Source organism: Corythoichthys intestinalis, chromosome 14, assembly GCF_030265065.1.
Source record: "Corythoichthys intestinalis isolate RoL2023-P3 chromosome 14, ASM3026506v1, whole genome shotgun sequence".
Classification (NCBI taxonomy): domain Eukaryota; kingdom Metazoa; phylum Chordata; class Actinopteri; order Syngnathiformes; family Syngnathidae; genus Corythoichthys; species Corythoichthys intestinalis.
The window spans coordinates 1472984-1488992 of record NC_080408.1 but is presented as its reverse complement, the minus strand read 5'-3'; the positions used below and the strand labels follow the sequence as shown (position 1 = coordinate 1488992).

Below are 16009 nucleotides of genomic sequence, written 5' to 3'. Positions count from 1 at the left end.
CAAAACCTTTGAATTAATCCTTCCATTAATGATTGCAAGTTGTCTAGGCCCTGAGGCAGCAAAACAGCCCCAAATCCACCATGCTTCACGGTGGGGATGAGGTGTTTATGTTGTTGAGCTGTTTCTTTTTTTCCTCCACACATGACGTTGTATGTTACTCCCAAACAATTCATCTTTGGTTTCATCAGTCCACAAAATAACTTCTGTGCAGTGTCCAAGTGCCTTTTGCGAACATTTAACAAGCAACAATGTTTTTTTTTTTTTTTTTTCTGACAGCAGTGGCTTCCTCCGTACAGTCTTCCCATGAACATGATTCTTGGCCATATAGTTGATGTGTGCACAGAGATATTGGACTGTGCCAAAGATTTCTGTAAGCAGACACTCTAGGGTTGTTATTTACCTCTCTGAGTATTCTGCGCTGAACTTTGGTGGACGGCCACTTCTACGGAGAGAAGCAACTATGCCAAACTCTCTCTATTTGTAGACAAGTTCTCTGACTGTCGAATGATGAACATCCAGACTTTGAGATGGTTTTGTATCCTTTCCCAGCTTTATACTAATCAACAATCCTTGACCGCTGTTTTGACCGAGCCATGATGCACATCAGACAATGCTTTTCATCAAGACAATTCTTACCAGGTGTGTGTTTTATAGTGGGCAGGGCAGCTTTAAACCACTCATCAGTGTTTGGGCACACACCTGACTTAAATTGTTTGGTAAAAATTGCTTCCAATTGCTCTTTAATCGCCTTAGGCAAAGGGTTCACTTACTTATTTTTCCCCCTTTTGTCATTGTTTGCATGCAATCCTCATTAAAATATGAAATCCTATAAATGTTTGGGTGGTTTTAGTTCAAGCAGACACTGTTTTTACATTTGTATTATTTTGACAAAGATCAGATCACATTTGATTGTGATTTTATACGGAAATGTGACAAATTCCATAAGGTTGACACTTTTTCCTACCACTCTATATTATTGTACGTTTATAATTATCTGGTGAAAAAACAATGATTATGACAGCTTCTCCCCCACTCACTTTAAACCTGGCACAAATGTTAAATGCGTGAACTAGTGCTACAACTTAAAAATTTCCAGTATCGGCAGCACATTAGCATACATAATTTTGCTCAAATGTCAAGATATCTCCTCTACTAGTGACTAGTAGGACGAGTGGCTTTGACATTTAACTAGGTGTGGGAACCTCTTGGTACCTTACAACACGATTTGTGATCCAAAGCTCACAATACCGATGATCTCACGATATTCCAGTATAACGATTATTGATACATTGGTCAGGAAATCATTCTCGCATACACTGCAAAATTAAGCTTACTAGGTATATATGTATATACTTAGCATTTAAGCTAGCGGACTTTTGCGATGAAAGTTAACCACTTGCATCAATGTAACAATTGGCTAACTTATATAGCAGAAGTCTGCTAGCTTAAATGCTATATAATGCTAATGATAACAAGATAGTTTCTGGTGTGCATGAGAAACAATCTGGTGCATACCAGATTGCTTGAATTTTTTATTCCTGTGGATGTCCCTTTAGGGGCTCCGTAGAGTAGGGCCCTCTAGAGCCGTCCCCTGAAGCAAGATGGCCGCCATCTACTTTTGCCTCCCGACTTGTGCTTCAGAATCCCGCTTTAGATCTCGACACCTAAAAATAATCGCTCATTGTTTTTGATTTGTTGGTAAATGCAACAATTGAATTAAAAAAAATTAGGGCTGTCAAACGATTAAAATTTTTAATCGAGTTAATCACAGCTTAAAAGTTAATCGTAATTAATCGCAATTTAAACCATCTATAAAATATGCCATATTTTTCTGTAAATTATTGTTGGAATGGAAAGATAAGACACAAGACGGATTCAACATTCTGTACGTAAGTACTGTATTTGTTTACTATAACAAATCAACAAGATGGCATTAACATTAACATTCTGTTAAAGCGATCCATTGATGGACTTGTAATTCTTAAATGATAAATGTTAGTACAAGTTATAGAAATTTTATATTAAAACCCCTCTACATGTTTCGTTTTAATAAAATTTGTAAAATTTTCAATCAAAAAATAAACTAGTAGGTCGCCATTGTTGTCAATAATTAACCCTTTAAGGTCTGGGCCTATTTTGTCTGATTTTGCATGCCTTTGAAGTTGCCTTTATATTTCAAAGAAAGAATTGTTTACGATGGCCTAGTTTGGTCCCTTTTTTTGTGACACCTTGAACTTCATGTCCAAACTGTTGTTTCCTTCACTGACCAATTATGAATCATCATTTTGGGCCCAAAAAGACCCAAAATTCCAAAATCGTTTTGTCAAAATTTTTAATATTGATGTCCAATTGACAACCAAACATGCGTAACGAACCGTTTCGAAACTTTGTAATATTTATTCAACATGTTAGGATGAACATTCAACCAAAAAAATTTAGAATAAATAGTCTTATATTTGACAATTCAACATAAACAACAGGTATAGCCATAGGCGTTTTTTGCCTTTATACATGCTCTAGTCAAAACAGGTTATATACAGCAGACCAAACAGTGAAGAACAGTGAAAAAATATATACCATCTAACACAAAAAGTGTTTAGAGGCCATCTCTTTATGAGTTTAGGTATTGCGGCCCGTCACTTGATGAAAACTATGTACACACAATCAAGCTTCTTGAACACACATTTATATACACAAATTGAGAAGACTGATTGTGGGGGAAAAAAAAATATATATATAACATTGGGGGAAAAAAAGTATTTTCAAAAATATTTACAATAAACAAGTTAAATTTTTTTCAGACATGCCACTCCGAAAAGCAGTTTCGTCCTGGAATTAGACACAGGGCTACATCAGACAGCCCACACTTCCATGGGGTGTTGGTCCTCTTTCCACCCTTCCATTTTCATTTCACTTTACTTCCATTGTCACTATAAATGTACATGAAGAAAAAGTCAGTATTTATGAAAATAATAAAGTATAAAATAAAAATATATACAGCAATAAATAATAATTGAAATCTATATGTATGACAATAGAAAGAATACCATAGCTGAATATGTGCTACATCCCTAATCTTCATATAGAAACAAGAACACCACAAATTATAAATTCCTGCCTGGCATACACACAGTGCACGTAGGACTTTGATCTGATATGCACATTTTATTATTATATACACGAACACACACTTATATTGCATCAAAATTAACTTTGTCTTGCAATATCAAAAGAAACTTTCAAAAGAAACTTTTTCAGCAATAAAAAAAAAAAGTGAGTTGGCTTACCTCTGCTCGTCGATGGCGTCACCCACGTGTTCAAATCCGTCACTATCTTCACTCGGGGACTCTTCCGAAGAAGACGATGATGACGAATTTGGACCATCCTCTTCCTCAAGTTGATCAAAAAGCACAATTGCTTGCGCTAAATTTAGTTTTCCGTTCATTCTCAAAGTCACACAAAGTCGCTGCTCGATCCAAACGGCCGTCGCTCGCCACCTCGCTGCTTCAGAGCACTCCTCCCTCTCGTTCGATGGAACCTCGCACGGCAGTTATATTTATTTTAAAAAACGCATTTTGTGCTTCCACTGTGACTTCGAAAGGGTTTGTTTGATTTGTGTTTTTTTCATGGAGCTTCCGTTTTGAAAAAGGACAAGAAATGATGGAAATATAGACATAAACAAATGATCCGTGCAGCGTTTTAATGTTTTTTTGAGAGGACAATAAAACTATAAAACTTAAATGACAATATCTCACGTTTTAGTTGGTCGATTGACTTTAAATAATAACGAGAGTAAACCGCAACTTCCGCACTTTAAAACGAGACTAACCAACGGCATGTGGGTGACGTAATTAAAACGTGAGGGCGCTTCAAAGACGACGTGCGCTGAGGACGCGCCGGCGCGTCCTTCGACTCTCAAGGGTTAAACAATTCTCATGGCCATAAAATCAGTCGCACCCAAGCGCCAGCAGAGGGCGACAAAACTCAAAAAAACACAAGTAACAAGTGCACATTACTCTGTGCTGTCATTTTAATCCGTTTGAGCGGGGCATGTGCGTTAATTGCGTCAAATATTTTAACGCGATCAATTAAAATAATTAATTACCGCCCGTTAACGCGATAATTTTGACAGCCCTAAAAAAAATATTAACAATTTTAATAATTTTGAAACATAATATCTATGGTTGGCCATGGTGGAGATGTGCAATCACTCTCCGAAGAGCCATTCCAGTCAGCTTTTGTTGTTTTGGGATAAGTGTATTTTGGTTTCCAATCAGTATAGGGTTAGGTTAGTAGGTAGATAGTTGAAGTCAAAATCAATTTTTTAATTTAATTATTGGATCTCTCAGGGCAGCTTTAGTCATATTTGAATATCATTTCTAAGATCTTTTTTAGTCTTGTTTCCCTGTTTGAACTGTGCTTATTTGTCTTTCTTTCCCCGTCCGTCCGTCCGTCCGTCCGTCTCCTGAACGTGGCTGACACAGGAACCCCTCCAAGGCTTTCTACCAAGCCTTCCAGTCTGGCAGCAGATTAAGGGACTCAAAGGCCCACAGTGATAGGTACAGTACTATACTGGAATGGAATGGAGTGCCCAGGCCTTGCTATAGTGTGTCAATGTGTGGAAGCCAGAGCTTTGCCCTTTGCCACGTGCATGAATTGACAAGTGCGGGATTGGCCACTTGACTTCTCAACGACGGCTTTGTCCCGTTTTCTGCTTAAATGAATGACATTTTTTTCTGACATCCATATTGAGCGATGTCACGTCTGCATGTATTCATGAAGCAGATGTCACAACTTTCTGTGTTTTGACCCCGTAAATTTGGCATAGAATGGTACCTCAAGGTATGACATTAATCCGTTCCAGAGTGACTTTTTTTGTTTAGTGAATGGCGTGTTACATGTTAATGGCCTAATTTGTTCCAAAACAAGAGATTAAATTTCAAGGCTGCAGCTATCGTTTTTTTAAGTGATCGATTAATCTATCAATTAGTTCGAATAATGTAGTACCGTATTGGCCCAAATATAAGACGGCCCTGATTATAAGTCGACCCCCTCTTTTTCAAGACTCGTTTGAAAAAAGACTTTTTGAACACCAAATTATTTTTTTATACAGAAAATAATTACAGTACATCTGAAACAAATTATTATAACAATATATTTGAGAGAAAAAGCATGTTATTTAGCCTCATTCAAATCTTAATATCTGAACATTTAAATATGTAAACTAAAGTGCGATCACATTCGTAAATGAATGGCTTCTGCTTTTTGAAATGTAAATAAACCAATCTATTGTGATAAAACAACAAAATTGCAATAACTGCATTAACCATCAAAGTGAAGTCTAACTGTAGTCTTGAAACAAATCTGAATAAGGAAAAACATTGCAATAAAATAATTCCAACTGGTTAAACTTGAGAGTAGCTGAGATCTGTCCTGACAGAACATCGGTTCAATGATATCTGGCGCCATCTAGCGTCGTGAATGGGTATGATGTCTAGACCTCGAATATAAGACGACTCCCATTATTTCGGTCTTATTCAATGCAAAAAAACAGTCTTACATTCGGGCCAATACGGTAAATGGATTACAAACATGGCAGGATAAATTTTAGGAGATGGGTTTATGCCTGCAATAACATTTATTTTGGCTTGCTAAGATTGTACTTTCAAAAGAGCATTAACGCAACACTAGGTAAGTTTTAACGTAAAATATTTTCAGAACATTTGTGACGATACTGTATGTTGACTGACAACTAGTTGAATGACACCTCTTTCTTGAGGGGGTGTGTATCGCTTTCACCGGCACACATTAACTATGAGAAGGGTGGCAGGAACCTTGCCACACTAAGAAACTACAAATGTGCTGACTGACTGACTTTACAACATGCGTCACCTCCCCCTTTCCCCATTCAATATAAAGACGGAAGTCGATGCGAATGCTTTTGCTTGGGTGGGTTAATAGATAACACTTTATTTGACAACGATGTCAAAAGACTGTCATAAAACTGTCATATCGTTGACATGACACTGTCATGGGTATTAATGAATGGTTATGACGGATGTCAATCAGTATCATTCGGCAGATTTGTCACTAACGCCATTTATGTCCAGCTCGGATCTTTTACATCCATTCAAAGTGATATAATTTGCCGGATGACACTAAATGACATCTGTCATAAGAAATCATTAATGCTCATGACGGTGTCATGTCATCATTATGACGGCCTTATGACACAGCTGTTGAATAAAGTGTTACAGGTTAATATCTTTTGGTGTCAATATCCCATAATATGGTGAGGTGCAGCTTACAGTGCTATGAAAAAGTATCTGAACCTTTTGGAATTTCTCACATTTCTGAATAAAATCCCCATCAAATGTGATCTGATCTTTGTCAAAATCACACAGATGAAAAAACAGTCTGCTTCAACTAAAACCACCCAAACATTTAAAGGTTTTCATATTTTAATCAGGATGGTATGCAAACAATGACAGAAGGGGGAAAAATAAGTAAGTGAACCATCACAGTGAACAGCCCCAAATCATGATGCTCCTCCACCATACTTCAACGTGGAGATTAGGTGTTGATGTTGGTGTGCGGTTCCATTTTTTTCTCCACACATGACGTTGTGTTACACCCAAACAATTCAACTTTGGTTTCATCAGTCCAAAAAATATTTTGCCAAAACTTCTGTAGAGTGTCCAAGTGCCTTTTTGCGAACATTAAACGAGCAACAATGTTTTTTTTAGAGAGCAGTGGCTTCCTCCGTGGAGTCCTCCCATTAAAACCATTCTTGGCCATTCTTTTACATGTAGTTGATGTGTGCGCAGAGATATTGGACTGTGCCAGTGATTTCTGTAAGTCTTTAGCAGATACTCTAGGGTTCTTATTTACCTCTCTGAGTATTCTGTGCTGAACTTTGGTGGATGGCCACTCCTTGAGAGAGAAGCAACTGTTCCAAACTTTGTCCATTTGTAGACAACTTCTCTGACTGTCGATTGATGAAGATCCAGACTTTTAGAGATGGTTTTGTATCCTTTCCCAGCTTTATACAAATCAACAATCCTTGACAGCTGTTTTGACCGAGCCATGATGCATATCAGACAATGCTTCTCAAGACAATTCTTCCTAGGTGTGTGTATTATAGTGGGCAGGGCAGCTTTAAACCACTCATCAGTGATTGAACACACACCTGACTTAAAGTGCCTGTGACACGAAAAAGCATGTTTATTTCATAATACACGCGGTATTTTATGCCCCTGAATGATATGGGCCGCTTGGATGTGTATGGAAGCGATCGCTATTTTTATTTAGTTTTTTGAATCCCGCGCCATGAAAATGAGTGACTTCCCCGCTGATTTTGCGGATTAATACGTTTATTTTTCGCATCACGCCAGCCAAACGGCTGCAGAAAAATCATTCTGTATGAGGGAGAGGCGTATGCGCCTTTTTGGAGTTTCAAAAGGTTCCCATTCACCGTGGATATTTACTGTGGGACCATTGGACTTACGAGGAAGTGAGTAAACATCTTGTTTTGTATTATGTCAAATACGAATACAACGATTACAAAGTAAACACTACAAACTTTCTTTAAATGAAGGACTACTTACGTTTGATCATTGATAGGCATGTAAAAAGCTCTCCTAATGCTCATTAGCAGCAGCACGTTAGCTGCACAACAACTCCAGCCACCCTCCTCCGGGGAACGAACTGTAAATTGCTCTCCGCCGGGCGGTTTGCCGATCCGCGATGACAATCAACAACCGGGTCATCATGTCAAATAATCCAGGATAGTTATGTGTGATTTTCCGCTTCGAAGACTTTGAAACATCACTCGGTTCGGGTTAGCATGTCGGCTAGCTGTCACGCCTTCTGGTTTGTAACATTCTCCGAAGCCGGGGAAGGGAAATGACATATGTCCGATTTAGGTGTCATAAAATATCGTTCGGGAGGTGCGACAGTAAAGGTGAAGTCGACAGTTTTGACCATTATGGAGTCATTTTGCCATGTCGTCCTGAATAAATGCATTTTTATTATTTCATATTCCATTCAGCACAAGACTTATTTGTCATGACCATGCCATTTATTTAGCAATTGGGGAAAATACTTGGATAAAAAGAATATCCTGTAAAAATATTGAAGTAAAGAGACGGAAACAATGACATTTTGCCGCTCTCTTCGTCGCGTTTTCCTCGTTGTGAATAGTTCCCCCTCGACGGGCTGACTGGTCCTTCTCAAGCCATTTATATAGCTATTGGGGAAAAAACTTGGATAAAAAGAATATCCTGTAAAAATATTGGAGTAGAGAGACCGAAACAATGACATTTTGTGGCTCTCTTCGTCGTGTTTTCCTCATTCTGAATAATTCCCCCTCAATGGGCTGAATAGTAAAACCGATGAGCCCAGTCTACCGCTGACGTCATCCACCTGTTGGGGACGCTAAAGCCCTATAATGGTAGGCGTGGCTAACGGGCAGATTAAAAGACTCATTTCTCGTCATCTGTGCTTTGCTAAATTGTTGTTTATAGTCAAATCATCTCAAAATATGATTCTAATTCACATAATAATGCCATTTAAGACTTTTTTTCTCGTGTCATATGCTCTTTAAATTGTTTGGTAAAACTTGGTTTCAGTTGCGTTTTATTCTCCTTAGGCAGAGGGTTCACTTATTTTTCCCACTTCTGTCATTGTTTGCATGTTTTCCCTCATTGAAATATGAAAACCTATAAATGTTTAGTTGCTTTTGGTTCAAGCAGACACTGTTTTTACATCTGTGTGATTTTGAAAAAGATCAGCTCACATTTGATAGGGATTTTATGCAGAAATTGGAGAAATTCCAAAAGGTTCATACCTCTTTAGCCCGTCAATGACACTGAAACACGAGTTAACAAGAAAGTGCCCCAAAATGAATTGGAAGACCAAGAAAAGCAATTTCTCCTCGTCGGCCCCGACATTTCAAGTACTTTACAGTATCCAGAGCTGATTAGTTGAGAAAGCAGCTCCAGTTCACGACGTGTAAAATGCTAGTCCACTTTTAGCATTGGCATCGAGTTTCATTTCCCGGTAAGCGCGCCACTCCAACCCTTTATAACCTTCTCGGTCATATGACTGCTCATGTGATGTGAATGAATTTTATTATTGTCCGTATTGCTCACATTGTTATAAATATTGTGAGTTTGCATTCAACCTAGAATGCCCAACGTCAGCCAAGGTTGCCGTGCCTACGTTTGGACTCAAACATTACTGGAGTGTTTCGTTGGACACTCACTGAAGCATGTAGAGTACTTAAAATACCAGTCGGGCACAGTGCCACCACAACAAAAGACACCCATTGACTAGTGGTGAGTGATATGGGAAAAATGATGTATGCAATTTTACAGTGGGGAAAATAAGTATTTAGTCAACCAGCAATTGTGCAAGTTCTCCTACTTGAAAAGACTAGAGAGGCCTGTAATTGTCAACATGGGTAAACCTCAACCATGAGAGACAGAATGTGGAAAAAAAACAGAAAATGACATTGTTTGATTTTTAAAGAATTTATTTCCAAATTAAAGTGGAAAATAAGTATTTGGTCACCTACAAACAAGCAAGATTTCTGGCTGTCAAAGAGGTCTAACTTCTTCTAATGAGGCTCCACTCGTTACCTGTATTAATGGCACCTGTTTTAACTCATTATTAGGGGTGCACGATATCCATTTTTTGAAACAGATAACTTCCTGCTCCTCAAAGCCGATACAGATATCGATAACCGATAATATATATATAATTTTTTAAATGTATAACCTGAGTTTTTGAAGACATGGAGGTTAAAAAAAAAAAAACGTGGTTGATTCAGCTTAGATTTGCCTTTGATTTCACCAGATTTTTCATAATGACATGAACAAAACCGTGCGTTTCACTTCTGCACTGCCCGACAGCCAGCTAAAAATAAATGCACTTCCATAAACCACAAGGCTTGGTCTTTTCTTGCTTTTATGGGAAGACACTCGTCTTAATATAGTGAAAGTACAACAGAAAAATACACATATTCAATACTCAATATACAACAAAACTGCACAATACACTTATATACACAACTATTATATGTATAGCATAGCACACTGGCTTGAGCTACTAAAGCATTGGCTGGCTTCTATAACACAACAACTTATGAATTTCTGTACATATGACCCTTCACCACAGAAGTAAACATGTGTTGCACATTCATATGTTACAGTAAACATAAGGCGGAAACGTAACAGAAAGCATTCACGATTGTCAATGCTACCGCTAGACACCGCAATGTGTAAGTGAATGAGTTTGTAATGTGAACCAGACTGTAACAAAAAATGGATGCAGCGAATTATTCTGACCAGCAGGTGGGAGCAATGCCCCGCAAATGGTGAAATGATTTCCCATACTAGTGTGTGTGTAAACTGTAAAACCAGCACAGTACATATTTTCGGTACAATTAATAATGTTATTGGATTTATCGGGATGATGTCATAATTCCTATTATCGGACCAATAATTATCAGACCGATAACTATCGTCCACCAGTACTCATTATCGGTATAAGACACCTGTCCACAAACTCAGTCAGTCAGTCACACTCCAAACTCCACTATGGCCAAGACCAAAGAGCTGTCGAATGACACCAGCGACAAAATTTTAGACCTGCACCAGGCTGGGAAGACTGAATCTGCAAGAGGTAAAACGCTTGGTGTAAAGAAATCAACTGTGGGAGCAATTATTAGAATGGAAGACATACAAGACCACTTCCTCGATCTGGGGCTCCATGCAAGATCTCACAGTGGCGTCAAAATGATAACAAGAACGGTGAGCAAAAATCTCAGAACCACGCGGGGGGACCTACTGAATGACCCAGAGAGAGCTGGGACCACAGTAACAAAGGCTACTATCAGTAACACAATACGCCGCCAGGGACTCAAATCCTGCACTGCCAGACGTGTCCCCCTGCTGAAGAAAGTACACGTCTTGGCCCGTCTGTGGTTCGCTAGAGAGGATTTGAATGATCCAGAAGAGGACTGGGAGAATGTGTTATGGTCAGATGAAACCAAAATAGAACTTTTTGGTAGAAACACAGGTTCTCGTGTTTGGAGGAGAAAGAATACCGAATTGCATCCGAAGAACACCATACCCACTGTGAAGCGTGGGGGTGGAAACATCATGCTTTGGGGCTGTTTTTCTGCAAAGGGACCAGGACGACTGATCTGTGTAAAGGAAAGAATGATTGGGGCCATGTATCAAGAGATTTTGAGTGAAAATCTCCTTCCGTCAGCAAGGGCATTGAAGATGAGACGTGGCTGGGTCTTTCAGCATGACAATGATCCAAAACACTCAGCCAGGGCAACAAAGGAGTGGCTTCGTAAGAAGCATTTCAAGGTCCTGGAGTGGCCTAGCCACTCTCCAGATCTCAAACCCATAGAAAATCTGTGGAGGGAGTTGAAAGTCCGTGTTGTCCGACGACAGCCCCAAAACATCACTGCTCTAGAGGAGATCTGCATGTAGGAATGGGCCAAAATTCCAGCAATTGTGCGTGAAAAGCTTTTGAAGAGTTACAGAAAATGTTTGTCCTCCGTTATTGCCAACAAAGGGTACATAACAAAGTATTGAGATGAACTTTTGGTCTTGACCGATTACTTATTTTCCACCATGATTTGCAAATAAATTCTTTAAAAATCAAACAATTTCATTTTCTGTTTTTTTCCCCACATTCTGTCTCTCATGGTTAAGGGTTTACCCATGTTGACAATTACAGGCCTCTCTAATATTTTCAAGTGGGAGAACTTGCACAATTAGTGGTTGACTAAATACTTATTTGACCCACTGTATATCTTGGTCATGATATGCCATGATATCATGTACTTTTAAATGCAACATACTACGACAGCTTTCTTGTGATACTTTGTAGCCAAAAGGTTATTGATATGCCCATGCCAAGAATCAATATATCGTGTCACTGTTGAAAAAAAAAAAAAAGAAAAAAAAAAAAAGGGAACCAACAAGTTGCTACAAAATACTTCCATTAGAATAGTATCTATGCTAGCTCATTGGCTGAAATTGACGTTGCTAGACATCTAATTCAATTTGACTGGATTGGACGTCTAGCGCCGTCAGTGGCACTTAAACCGGCACATTCACGGCCAGTCTGTTGTGGGCAAGAAGGACTATTTGCCCAGAGCACTAGTTTTAATGTGGTACAACACGCTGACGCCACGTGCGAAGAGAAAAGAAGCAATAGTCGGGGCTGCATCTATCGCTTATTTTAGTAGTCGAATAATCGGTGAACTACTTAGTTCGAGAAATCGGATAAGGAACCTGAAAAATTAAAATACCTGAGCTGAGCCTCAAACGGTATTAAAAAAAAAAAGAGGATCTATGAACAACAAAAGAACAATTTGCTAACTTACATAGCAAAAGTCCGCTAGCTTAAATGCTATAAAGTGCTAACTTTTTTTTTTTTTTTTTTTAACAATGCTCTTAACAAATGGTTCAGACACATATTCACACAAAAAAAGGCTAAATATGCCTATAAACTAAATTCTGAATGCATAAAAAACATCAGCTCAAACAAAAACTTAGCTTACGTTGGTCTTAACAGGGAGCAGTTGGATTCAGCCATGTGAAATGAGGCAGACCAGAGGGCAGTGTATCCACCCTGATCAATGAAACTAAATGCAAACACTTTCAAAATAAACCATTACAACACCACTTTAATTAAACGAATACTGGAAGCAATAAAATTTAATTTGAATATTTTTTTCTAATCGAATACTCGAGTTAATCGATTAATCGTTGCAGCACTAGAAATAATACCTGACTGCAGCCGACAGCTAACGTTGCTACAAACTATGCTTGCATGATGCTGTGGTAGTAGCAGGTAGCATCTGATGAGTCTCAGAGATATCACAAGTAAATAGAGCTTCCGTAATTTCTGGACTATTGGGCGCCCCTGATTACAAGCCTCACCCAGTACATTTTTAAAGGAAAAACCATTTTCTACATACCTTGCCTTTTAGCCGCGTTTGCCCACTTAGTAACATGGGATATTGACAAAGAAATACAGTTTTCAAAATTTTAATAACACACCTAAACTTTTCGTTCCAAACTGCGCCAGCAAACACGGCAGTTATATAGCAGCGGCACGGAAGTTACATAGCATCAGCACGGCGGTACAGCACTACCGTAATTGGGCTGGTTATTAAAAACATAAGTCTTCGTTCGCAATCTTCATCTTCCTCCTGTGCACTCAAACCATGGAAGTCTTCATCCTCGGTGTCGAATACGAAGACGCTCAGATACACTTTTCCATGCACCTACTCATTCTCTCCTTCGCTGTCGCCTTCAATGTCTCCCATAATGAGACAAATTTACTCCTGAGCCCGTGCCGTCCTCCGCGTCACGCAGCAGACTAGCCCCTCGAAACCCGTTGGTGATGGCGGACTTCTTTCACACCGCTTCACGCTGCCAGGCTCCCCCGGCATACCTGTGCAATGGCTGCTCTTCGCATGAGGCGAGTCTTGGCAAACGATCTCTCGCCACGAGTCGTCAAAACTTCCCATACAACTCGGATGGTTAATTTAATGTTTTCCATGATGCAGATCTGCCAATTCTACTCATGCACAAAGACGAGAGTCCGCCACCTCTATTCATGCACAATGTACAAAGTTAAACCACCGGTAATAGTGCAGACTAGCGTCGTCCTCGACACTTATATTCCAAGTGTCTCACTCCCACATTCCATGCCCGAGCGCCCCGGGCGGCTGTCAGAAAAATGCACAAATTGGCCGCATCATTGCACACGCCGTAGGATCCAAAATGAGGGGAAAAAAGTAGCGGCTTGTAGTCCGGAAATTACAGAAGGTGCGAAATGACAGACGGCGGCGTTCGTAAGCAGCTGCCATCTTAAAGCAGTAGACTTCTCAGCTCGAATTAATTAACGTTACTGTACCTTGCTAACGTAACGTTAACCCTGCGGAGGGCTAGGCTTCTATTAGCATTATGCCACAGAGCTAAAACTGTTAAAGCATTCCTTGGAGAAAGACTCATCCGGTCAGTGTCATGGCCTGCAAATAGCCCAGATCTCAACCCTATTGATAACCTGTCGTGGAAATTGGAAAAAAAAAAACATGGTCCACAGCAGGGCGCCGACCTGCAAGGATGACCTGGCAACTGCAATCAAAGAGAGTTAGCACCAAACTGATGAAGAATACTCATCAAATCCATGCCTTAGAGACTGCAAGTTGTCATAAAAGCCAAAGGTGGTGCTACTAAATACTAGAGATGTGTTTTGATTGTTATTTCTTTGTTTGTTTCTCATGATTCCATGTTTTTTTCCTCAGAATGGAGTGATTCCATATACATTTTTCTGCACTTGCTCTATAAAAGTAACGTTTACTGACCACCACAATGTTTTTTATTCATTTCTTTTAGTGTTTCTGAATGCTAAACATTTGCACTTTTGAACTAATTCATTTTTTTACCTCAGTTTGTTCTACATGATAAAATGTCTGAATGAGTGCTCGTCCGAGACTGGTGATTCCATACTTTTTGCTAGGGGTTGCATGAGCTAAAGCTTCAAGACAGCCAATGAACCACCATGAATCTTTGAGCCATGTGCTACAAAGCTTCATTGCTTCAAGCTTTATTTGGCCATCAGTCATTATTATTACTTTTGTCTAGCTTCCCACGCTTCTTCAAAAATCCAATGCTGTACATTACATCCGTAGTTGTAATCCAATATATTTTAGTTTGTTCCTAGCATGCGTTGCGGTGCAACAAAAGTAATTAACATTCAAAGTTTTGTGTGATCATTATTTCTTCAGTTACTATTCCAGTCGTTTCAGTATTTTCTAGTAATGCTATTTAGTTTGTTGTTATGTGATCATTTTAGTTTCGTTTTAAAACAATATCGTCTTGGTGATATATGTTGTCATACGGTACTACTGTGTAATGATGGTGTATTACTAGAATGTGTTTTTCTCAGAGTTTGATCTAATCTTTGAGTCATCTTCACTTCTGCATTTCTGCGGTTGTTTCTCCCCTGACCTACTGGCCTTTAGTGCGACTATTTCCAATGAGCAGCGCTAGTTGTCAAAAATAAAAGCTTCCCGTTTGAGCATCCTGTCTGTCAGTTTGACACAGGTTCCTAACAATTTTTTTGGTTTGTTTTTACGCGCGGCCGCTTCCTCTTTCATAGTTCTTCTCTTCACAACGGTCTTGAATAGGTATGTCCCCGATCCGATCGCGTGATCAGGTTATTTTTAGATAATTGGAATTCAGTGGGAAAAGATCTGTATTTACTGTATTGGCCCGAATATAAGATGTTGTTTTTGCATTGAAATAAGACTGAAAAAGCTGGAGTCATATATTCGGGGTCTAGACATTATACCCATTCACGACGCTAGATGGCGCCAGATATCATTGAAGCGAATGCTGAACTTGAGGAGTAATGTTCTGTCATGACAGATCTCAGCTACTCTCAAGTTTAACCAGTTTGCATTATTTTATTGCAATGTTTTTCCTTATTCAAATTAGTTTCAAGACTACAATTACAATTAGACCTCACTTTGATGGTTAATGCAGTTATTGAAATTTTGTTGTTTTATCACAATTGATCGGTTTATTTACATTTCAAAAACCAAAAGCCATTCATTTACAAATGTCATTGCACTTTAGTTTACATATTTAAATGTTCAGATATTAAGATTTGAATGAGGCAAAATAACATGCTTTTTCTCGGAAATATGTTGTTATAATCATTTGTTTCAGATGTACTGTAATTATTTTCTGTAGAAAAATTAATTTGGTGTTCAAAAAGTCTTTTTTTCAAACTTGTCTTGAAAAAGAGGTGGTCGTCTTATAATCAGGCCCATCTTATATTCGGGCCAATACGATATAAGTTTTTAAGTCTTAACTCATTGGCTGCCATTGACTGCAATAGACCAGTCAGATGGGATTGGACTTCTATCGCTGTCAATGTCAGTGAAACATGATCACTAAATGTCGCG

General features: G+C 38.9%; 1 protein-coding gene across 2 annotated transcripts in view; it reads left to right on the top strand.

The window, feature by feature from the left end:
• The window catches only part of LOC130929714 (TSC22 domain family protein 2-like), a 61013-nt gene that overhangs the window by 25787 nt on the left and 19217 nt on the right, over positions 1-16009 (top strand). The window contains exon 3 of one of the 2 annotated variants that reach the window (XM_057857125.1): positions 4485-4559. The exons of the other annotated variant lie outside the window; for it this stretch is intronic. Coding sequence (XP_057713108.1) covers positions 4485-4559 — 75 coding nt within the window. The remainder of the gene's footprint in view (positions 1-4484; positions 4560-16009) is intronic. 2 annotated transcript variants of the gene reach the window in all.